This window comes from Tenebrio molitor, chromosome 3 (genome assembly GCF_963966145.1).
Source record: "Tenebrio molitor chromosome 3, icTenMoli1.1, whole genome shotgun sequence".
Lineage (NCBI taxonomy): Eukaryota > Metazoa > Arthropoda > Insecta > Coleoptera > Tenebrionidae > Tenebrio > Tenebrio molitor.
Genome location: NC_091048.1, coordinates 2,244,904 through 2,254,702, shown reverse-complemented (window position 1 = coordinate 2,254,702; position 9,799 = coordinate 2,244,904). Strand labels below are relative to the sequence as shown.

Genomic DNA, 9,799 nt, shown 5'->3' with positions numbered 1-9,799 from the left:
ACACGATGTGAAGGGCGTCGTATCGCATTGCATTCTAGTTAGGAATGTTTTGTAATAAATATTCAATCGCGCAAAAAATCTCATAAGCATGACGAACGTTAATGACAATGTACGGATCTCAGACAATATTGGAGTCGTCGCAAGCTCCTCCTCCAAACAATTGTCTTCGATCCGTACATTGTCATTACCGTTCTTTATACTTAATATACTATAACGTAACTGTAGTAAAACGTGCGATATAAGTGTAAAAAACCGTGTTTTTCCACATATAATTAGCGATACATGAAAAATCCTCGACCAACTTTTTTTGTAAATTCATTAGAAAATTCTACGATATCGATACTTGATGTGTGGAATTTTTAAGAAAAATTGGCCATTTTGAAATATGTTTTTTATCAATTTATATACGAGCATTGATCGATTTCTCATAAGAAAGCGTGTAAAATATCCCGAAAATTTAAAAGGCAATAACTTTAAAATTCTTCGATCAATTTTTTTAAAATTTGGCACAGTACTTTAGCATGGATAGAAAGACTATTGTACCAATTTTGAGCAATTATCGCCATTTTTCAATGTTACTCCAGTTCATCCTTAAGGATGAGGACGGAATATTTCAGTCAAAACCAAACCTGGGTTTTACTTGTTGTGTGTAAAACAAGGAAGATAAAAGGAGAGGAAGGAAGGTCAGTTTGAAAAGGTAATGCCACCCGCCAAATCATGGGCAACCATAAAAGGTTGCTAGACAAGGGTGATGGGTGAGGATTATCCCAGTGACGTATCGTCCAAAAGAGACGGGGAGCACTGGTGCATTTATTGTAACAATGTAACATAAAAACGCTTACTTAACACCTTGTGGGTAAGGTTAAACGAACGCCACTGGCGCCAAAGCGATGCGATACCCGATGGGCCGTTCAAGGACGTTTACGGTCATAAAAGGTTGCTGGAGAAGGTTTGCAGGCAGGTAGGTTTTCCAACCCTTGGCGTGGGGTAGGTGGCTACCTGCTCTGCAAATTTAAATGTAGAGTGAAAACACTTTAAGGAGAACACACCAATAAAGTTGCGCAGCAGACGGAATACGTTAGTCGAATCCATTATTCAAAATTAGGGTTAGGAAGGTATGAACCGTTGACCGGCCATTCTGCATCAGAGGCGTACGTTAGTGCTCTTTTGTGATTTCCATTGGCAGTATTCGTTTCGTTGTGTTTCGTGATTTCTGTGTTGTTTTGTATTACATTAAAATCAGTTCTTTTCTTCTTTTCCAAGGGTGAATACTGAATATATCATAATACATAATTCAAATAAAAGCGTATTTACCGTGCCCCCAGCTATTAATATTATTATTATTATTTCAGAACGCTAACGATACGCCACTGAACAAAACCTCAGTGACAGTGGAATAAAATGATGCAAAAAAGTACTACTTTCATTACGACTTTTCGTGTAAAAAAGTGCTACTTTCACTACGATTTTGCGTATAAAAAAGTGCCACTTTCATTACGATATGCAAAAAATTATGTTGCTCCCTTTACAAATAAATTTGTTTCAATGAAAATATTCTTTATTGGAGAAACCTCTGGCATAATTATTTATAACAGTTCCTTTAATTTTCTCCTTAAAATTTTGCCACTACTACCTTTTGGAATTTCCTCAATAAATCGAACCCCTCCAGAGAGACGCTTCTGGACAGAAACATTTTCTGAAATATAAAATCTCTAACCTTGAAGAATGACACATAGTTATGGTGTCAACTTTACCAGCAATGTAACGAACAATCTCTTCTTCGGTCACATCTTGATTTGGTTGCTTGACCACGAACGCCACAGGCAGTTCGCCTGCTTTCTCGTCTGGTATACCAATTACTCCAGCGTCTTTCACTGCTGGGTGTTGTATCAGAAGACTCTCCAGTTCAGCTGGTGAAACCTAGATACAGAAGAACACTATTTTTTCTACAACAATAAATTGTACTCACTTGGAAACCCTTATACTTGATAATCTCTTTCAGACGATCTACAATAAAGAAGAAACCTTCATCATCGTAATATCCCAGATCACCACTTTTGAAAAATCCTTCCTCGTCGAACGCCTCTTCAGTTTCTTTGTCATTGCCCAGATAACCCTTCATCACCCCATCACCTTTGACCCTCAACTCTCCAACCTCATTTACACCCAAAACTTTACCACTTTCTGGGTCGCATATTTTAATCTGATGTCCCATTATAACTTGTCCCGAAGATCCATGTTTCTTCGAGTTCTTAGGAATCACAGTAGCCCCTCCAGATACTTCCGTCATACCATAAATTTGTCGAACACAATTAATCTTCAGCTGCGCCTCTACCAAATCTTCTGTTTCTTTGGTCACGGTAGCAGCTCCGCATAACACGTCGGTGATAGACGACAAATCATATTTTTGCACCAGAGGACTCTTCACCAAGAACAGAAGAATAGGAGGTACAGCGTACAGTGTCGTGATTCTGTGCTTTTGGATCAGATTCAAGAAGCGATCGGGGACGAATTTTTCCAAAATTACTAATTTTGCTCCGTACAGAATGCCCGCAAGAGTAAGGCCGATCCCAAAGATATGGAAAAACGGAAGAAACGCCAGAATCCTCTCGTTTTCGTTGACATCCAGAAAGTAACGATCTCCGCCGTAGAGCATCGTGACTCTCAAGCTGGCGTGAGTTAGCTGGACACTTTTTGGAAAGCCTGTTGTGCCCGAAGAGGTCAAAATTAAAGCGACGTCTTCTTTGGGGTCGAGTTTGGTGGGACTAAATCCGGGATCAAAAGTACCCCCTTCTATTAGTTTGTCAAAGTTTTCGGCCTCATCTACAGTTTCGGTGTCGTAAAGAATGATGTCAACGGGAAAACAATTTTTGAGCTCGAGAACGTTTTCTAAAGACTTTGCTGTGCAGAAGATCAAAACTGGGTGACAAATCTCAAAGAAATGCTTCAGTTCTCCTAAAAAAAAAGTTGGCGAAGTGTTAAAATTTCCTTGACCATACCTGGAGTGTAGTCCGGATTGAGTGAATTCACTTTTGCCCCAATGTAAAATCCTGCAAGGACTGTTAAGATGAATTTCGTACTATTTGGGGACAATATGGTAATAACGTCGCCTTTCTTCACTCCCAATTTGGTCATTTGCGTTGCTAATTTAACAGTCGACTGTAAGAGATGTCCGTAATTCAGTTCTTCACCTGTCCAATCAACCTAAAATCAAATCGTTTCGATTATTTCAAAACTTTGTGAAGATTCTTACTATGGCGACTCTGTTGGCGTTCCATTTCTTTATTTTCTCGAAATATATGACTCCCAAAGATTTTTTGGGAAGCTCTTGGTTATCCGGAGGTCCCATTTTCACCAAATCACTCATGGCGCGTTGACAGTCTTCACACAATTGAGATTATAATTGATCTATTCTTATCTCTCAAGAGACTAAATTTTTTTCTTAACAACTACATATGTACATAAATGGAGAAAAATTGCGTTTTCTCCTGTTTCAGTTACACGAATTGACAACCTGCTTATATGTTCTGGTGATGAGGACCCATACAAATAAAAGAATAAAAACTAAGGAGTGATTTCTTTGGAATATTTTTTTAAGAAGTGTAGTGTTTTGCGGACAATAAAATAGATGGTTCCGATTCTTCAATAAAAACACTTTGTGAGATAAATGTAATGGTCAAAGATGATGTTGTCGTCAGTGGATCGTAAAATTGTCTATCAACTTTTGATAGATAGATTAATTGCGAGAAACTTGCAAAAACGCACCTTGAAATCTTCCAATTTCGCGTGACTTATAGATTAAGTTTAAAAAAATACACCCCACCTTCCAAAATTTCTCCTGATTAAAATAAATTTTGTGTGATGTTGTGATAACGTCTGCCCCACACACAATATTAAGTAAATTCTCGCTTAGCAAACTACATAAACACTTGTCCCATTACAAAATATGCTAACAACTTCTTTAATTATATTTTTGTCGTTTGAGTGATAATTAATACCACTGACTTTCGTTAAATAGTCTGTTAATATTTATTTGCAACGATCAGTAATTATTTTTATTTTTCACTTTACTATAATTGCATGATATCTCCTAAGATTCGAAATACGTAAACATGTCCATAACAACCGGGGCATAATAAGAGTGCGTAATAAACATAACGCCTTCATCAATTCATAATTGCAAAGATGTCATTTTTTTTTAAAGAACACGTAGTGAAAAATAAAATTTTGTATGCACCACGGCGTCACCGAATGATTACGCCCATCGAACAATATCCATCTCTCGGACTAAAGCCCTCGAGTTGGATTCATCGTTCTCCGGGCGTAATCATCCTTGTAACGCCCTTGGTGCATAAATAGCTATGATATCTCGTTGACCTGAAACGCTTCTCATGTGCAAAAGCAAGAAAAGCTGAAAGTATTCTTAACTGGTAAACTAAATGCCAAGAGTTAAGATGCGATTATGGTAAATATTGATTAAAAAAATTTGATCCATAAAAACAGTAAAATATGCAAAGAATGTAATTAAAATGAATATGATGAATTGCTGATATTATAGTTATTAATATAACGAGAAGAATATGCGAGGACGTTGCCAGGTGATGAGGCGATTAGCCGAGTCACCTCCACAACGTTGTTTAAATCCTGGCCACTGCGGCGTTGATACTTTATTTGTTACAAACATTTGAATTTTAAAATGTTGTTCTTTAAAGCAATTATAGAAAAAAATATTGTTTATATTTCACACGGGCCAATTGCCGGGTTGGAATCACCGGATTTTTTGAAGAGTTAATAACACGCTTAGCCTAGTATCTTCTCCAACAGTTGGTTCTCGCTGTCTGAGCACAACTCTTACATGACCCAAGTTCCAGTATCGTACCTCAATCTTGCTTATGGTACTTGGGCTAACGGGTGGTAAATCCGGATGCAGTTCTCTTTACCCATTTCTTTGGCAAGAAGGCAAAAGTCAATCAAGGCTACTAAATACACACCTTCAAGGTGTTCAACTTATAAAATTGGCTTTATTTTTTCAGCAAACAGGAAACAATAGTGCGATGTATTCCTTGCGAAGTGGCCTTTTAAACAAGGTGTCACTTGACATACCCACATATCTGTACATTTGAAAAAAGTTAGGAATAATTGCGCACTTCCGGGAGCTTAGAAAAACAAAAATTGAGCTGTTTCGGGTTTTTTTTACAAAAATCTCCTATGTCCAAGCTACGAATTTTATTCCAGTTAAGGTTTGCACGCTCTATATCATTCAGAATAGAAGACGTTTTTATGCTTCGACCAATTACGACCTCGACTTCGTCTCGGTCTTCAATCTCTGGCCTTAGCACAAAAAAACTTACTTCTACTCTTAATGATATCGTGTGTTCCACAAAAAACTCACTCGCAGCAAGCCATGACAAAAGTGAAGTATGTCTTAGTACCAGATGTGAAATGAACTAGAGAAGTAAATTTATAGGTTATCTGTCACAAATATGATGAAAATTTGTAAGTAACAAATGAACTACTTCCAATGATCCTAAAATCGACATGACCAGTCTATCTATCTCTATAGTCATGGCTTACTGCGAGTGAGTTTTTATTGGAACACACGATATAATCTATCGCGCGTTCAAATGAAATCCTGGGCTGAGTAGGCGTGGGAAAAATTAAACCGTTTAGAACAGTGTAAAGTTTGAATTTCCCGCCGTTTGACACGAATGACATTTGTTTATGTTTAATCGTAACATAATTGAACATGTTTGTTTTCAGCAAAGGGTGCCCGTAGATATTTGCTTCAAGAATAGGAATCGTTAAGTTATTCTATTTTTAATATAAATCATTGTACAGAAAGAAAAAAAGAAAGATTTTTTTGGCTCTAAATTTTAGGTTAGCTGTCAACATGCTCCAATTAATCTACGCTTTAAAAAGCACAACAATTGACGGTTTCCAACGCCTTCCCAGCCCAGGATTTCATTTGAACACTCGATACTACCGAGTGACTATAAATGATTGACAATTATTTTGTTATGTTGGTAACACATTTGAAATCTTTAGTTGGCAACATCGTTGGCATGACACACGTAATTTTTAAATTTCAAACAATGTCAAAAAAATCTAAATCGACAATGCACTTCGTGACTTAACCTAGCCTAAATACAAATGATTGACAGATGATGAACGAGAAGACTTGCACTACCAACTGCATCAGTGTTGCCGATACACTATTTTCCTTCAACCATTTATAGTCACTCGGTATTTTTGCATGCAAATAAATGGTGCGAAATCATAATAAGTATTTTATTTTACTTATTCGTATTTAAATAACCAGGATGCGGTTTTATTGCAGCTAACTTTCGTTTATTAAGTTTCATTCTTGTGTAAATATTTCTTCATTATTAAATTCAAGAGAAAATAGGGATAATTGTTGAATTTAAATGTGGTAGTCGAAGGTAACACAACAGTGAAAAAAAAATTGTGTGATGAACGAGTGTTAAGAGAGTAGTACAATAGTACCACAACCAACTAGAAAAACTAAAATAAACATATTTCAATGAAAATATTTTTTATTCAAGAAACTTCCGACAATAGTACAAACACATCAAAATGCATTCTTGCATGTAATTATTTATAGCAGTTCCTTTAATTTTTTTCTTAAAATTTTGCCACTACTACTTTTTGGAATTTCTTCAATAAATCGAACACCTCCAGAGAGACGCTTCTGGACAGAAACATTTTCTGAAATAAAAAATCTTTAACTTCGAAGAATTACACATGGTTATGGTGTCAACATTACCAGCAATGTAGCAAACAATCTCTTCTTCAGTCACATCTTGATTTGGTTGCTTGACCACGAACGCTACAGGTAGTTCGCCTGCTTTCTCGTCTGGTATACCAATTACTCCAGCGTCTTTCACTGCTGGGTGTTGTATCAGAAGACTTTCCAGTTCAGCTGGTGAAACCTAGATACAGAAGAACACCATTTTTTCTACAACAATAAATTGTACTCACTTGGAAACCCTTATACTTGATAATCTCTTTCAGGCGATCTACAATAAAGAAGAAACCTTCATCATCGTAATATCCCAGATCACCACTTTTGAAAAATCCTTCCTCGTCGAACGCCTCTTCAGTTTCTATCTCCTTACTCAGATAACCCTTCATCACCCCATCACCCTTGATTCTCAACTCTCCAACCTCATTCACACCCAAGGCTTTACCACTTTCAGGGTCGCATATTTTAATCTGATGTCCCGTTACAACTTGTCCCGAAGATCCGGGTTTTTTCAAGTTCTTAGGAATCACAGTAGCCCCTCCAGATACTTCCGTCATACCATAAATTTGTCGAACACAATGGATGTTCAGTTGCGCCTCTACCAAATCTTCTGTCTCTTTGGTCACGGTAGCTGCTCCGCATAACACGTCGGTGATAGACGACAAATCATATTTTTGCACCAGAGGACTCTTCACCAAGAACAGAAGAATAGGAGGTACAGCGTACAATTTCGTGATTCTGTGCTTTTGGATCAGACTCAAGAAGCGATCGGGAACGAATTTTTCCAAAATTACTAATTTTGCTCCGTACAGAATGCCCGCAAGAGTAATGCCGATCCCAAACATATGGAAAAACGGAAGAAACGACAGAATCCTCTCGTTTTCGTTGACATCCAGAAAGTAAGGATCTCCGCTGTAGAGCATCGTGACTCTCAAGCTGGCGTGAGTTAGCTGGACACTTTTTGGAAAGCCTGTTGTGCCTGAAGAGGTCAAAATCAAAGCGACGTCTTCTTTGGGGTCGAGCTTGGTGGGACTAAATCCGGGATCAAAAGTACACGCTTCTATTAGTTTGTCAAAGTTTTCGACGTCATCTACAGTTTCGGTGTCGTAAAGAATGATGTCAACGGAAACACAATTTCTCAGCTCGAAAACGTTTTCTAAAGACTTTGCTGTGCAGAAGATCAAAACTGGGTGACAAACCTCACAGAAATGTTTCAGTTCTCCTAAAAAATATTTTGACGATGTGTTCAAGTTTAATTGACCATACCTAGAGTGTAGTCCGGATTGAGTAAATTCACTTTTGCCCCAACGTAAAATCCTGCAAGGACTGTCAAAATGAATTTTGTACTATTTGGGGACAATATGGTAATAACGTCGCCTTTCTTCACTCCCAGTTTGGTCATTTGCGTTGCTAATTTAACAGTCGACTGTAAGAGATGTCCGTAATTCAGTTCTTCACCTGTCCAATCAACCTAAAATCAAATCGTTTCAATTGTTTCAAAACATTATGAAGATTCTTACTATGGCGACTCTGTTGGCGTCCCATTTCTTTATTTTCTCGAAAAATATAGCTCCCAATGATTTTTTGGGAAGCTCTTGGTTATCCAGAGGTCCCATTTTCACCAAATCACTCATGGCGCGTTGACGATCTTCACACAATTGAGATTATAATTGATCTATTCTTATCTCTCAAGAGACTAAATTTTTTTGTTAACAACTATGTACATAAGTGGAGAAAAATTGCGTTTTCCCCTGTTTTAGTTACTTAGACGAACTGACAATTTGCTTATATGTTCTGGTGATGAGGACCCATACAAATAAAAGAATAAAAACTAAGGAGTGATTTCTTTGGAATATTTTTTAAGAAGTGTAGTGTTTTGCGGACAATAAAATAGATGATTCCGATTCTTCAATAAAAACACTTTGTGAGATAAATGTAATGGTCAAAGATGATGTTGTCGTCAGTGGACCGTAAAATTGTCTATCAACTTTTGATAGATAGCTTAATTGCGAGAAACTTGCAAAAACGCACCTTGAAATCTTCCAATTTCGCGTGACTTATAGATTAAGTTAAAAAAAATCTCACCTTCCAAAATTTCTCCTGATTAAAACTGGCTAAACAAGATCGCTTATTTTAACATAAATTTTGCGTGATGTTTTGATAACTTCTGCACCACACACAATGTTAGGTAAATTCTGGCTTAACAAACTACATAAACACTTGTCCCATTACAAAACATGCTAAAAACTTCTTTAATTATTTTTACCTATATCGTTTAAGTCATAAGTACTTAATTAATACCACTGACTTTCATTAAATATCCTATTAATATTTATTGGCATTTTTATGAGCTAATGTGTTAAATTTTGCAACAATTTAATTTTCTACAGTCAAATCAAACGATCAGTAATTATTTTGATATCTCGTTGACCCGAAACGCTTCTCATGTGCAAAAGCAAGAAAAGCTAAAAGTATTCATAACTGGTAAACTAAATGCGAAGAGTTAAGATGAGATTATGGTAAATATTGATAAAAAAAATTTGATCTATAAAAACAGTAAAATATGCAAATAATGCAATTAAAATGACTATTTAATTCATCTGTCACTATTGTACTAATAATCGAGGTGAATATTTTAAACAAATGAAAATCTTCATCAAAAATTGTTTTTGCAGTGAAAAACTAACACAGAAATGTGTATTATTTTCTAACAAATTGAAGTGTGCAATTGGAAAAACTGAAAGAAATTTGATTCATTAATTAGTCCTCCAAATACGACTCGTAGTCAATGTTATGCAGATCATTTTTGCGCTGGTGTTACTCGTGTCAACGGCGCTTTCGAATTCGACTCGTGCTGACGCACTTGTCAAATTCATATCCTAGGGCCGTTAACATTCGTAACACAACAGTGAAAAAAAAATGCGTGATGAACGAGTGTTAAGACAGTACCACTAGTACCACTACCAACTAAAAAGATTATTGTGACTGTGTGTGTAAAATTATGTTGATATCTTTTGCAAAATAAACATATTTCAA

At 36.5% G+C, this 9,799-nt stretch overlaps 2 protein-coding genes across 2 annotated transcripts; both read right to left on the bottom strand.

The window, feature by feature from the left end:
- Positions 1 to 1,576: 1,576 nt before the first annotated feature.
- LOC138126538 (luciferin 4-monooxygenase-like) lies at positions 1,577 to 3,549 on the bottom strand. Its single transcript, XM_069042317.1, has 5 exons — positions 3,254 to 3,549; positions 3,000 to 3,204; positions 1,970 to 2,955; positions 1,755 to 1,920; positions 1,577 to 1,696 (listed from the first exon to the last, which is right to left on the bottom strand). The coding sequence occupies exons 1-5, from the start codon at positions 3,365 to 3,367 to the stop codon at positions 1,587 to 1,589; spliced, it is 1,581 nt and encodes a 526-aa protein (XP_068898418.1). The 5' UTR covers positions 3,368 to 3,549; the 3' UTR covers positions 1,577 to 1,586.
- A 2,987-nt stretch (positions 3,550 to 6,536) lies between these two features.
- LOC138126456 (luciferin 4-monooxygenase-like) lies at positions 6,537 to 8,612 on the bottom strand. The gene is made up of 5 exons (XM_069042227.1): positions 8,284 to 8,612; positions 8,030 to 8,234; positions 7,000 to 7,985; positions 6,785 to 6,950; positions 6,537 to 6,726 (listed from the first exon to the last, which is right to left on the bottom strand). The coding sequence occupies exons 1-5, from the start codon at positions 8,395 to 8,397 to the stop codon at positions 6,617 to 6,619; spliced, it is 1,581 nt and encodes a 526-aa protein (XP_068898328.1). The 5' UTR covers positions 8,398 to 8,612; the 3' UTR covers positions 6,537 to 6,616.
- Between the last annotated feature and the right edge of the window lie 1,187 nt (positions 8,613 to 9,799).

Excerpts from the sequence above, each read along its gene's own strand:
- LOC138126456 (XM_069042227.1), bottom strand. The coding sequence starts at position 8,397 with ATGAGTGATTTGGTGAAAATGGGACCTCTGGATAACCAAGAGCTTCCC. Across the intron at positions 7,986-8,029 it reads CAATCCGGACTACACTCTAG|GAGAACTGAAACATTTCTGT; the intron begins GTATGGTCAATT and ends AATATTTTTTAG. Across the intron at positions 6,951-6,999 it reads TCAAGTATAAGGGTTTCCAA|GTTTCACCAGCTGAACTGGA; the intron begins GTGAGTACAATT and ends TTCTGTATCTAG.
- LOC138126538 (XM_069042317.1), bottom strand. The coding sequence starts at position 3,367 with ATGAGTGATTTGGTGAAAATGGGACCTCCGGATAACCAAGAGCTTCCC. Across the intron at positions 2,956-2,999 it reads CAATCCGGACTACACTCCAG|GAGAACTGAAGCATTTCTTT; the intron begins GTATGGTCAAGG and ends CTTTTTTTTTAG. Across the intron at positions 1,697-1,754 it reads GATTGTTCGTTACATTGCTG|AAAATGTTTCTGTCCAGAAG; the intron begins GTAAAGTTGACA and ends TTTATATTTCAG.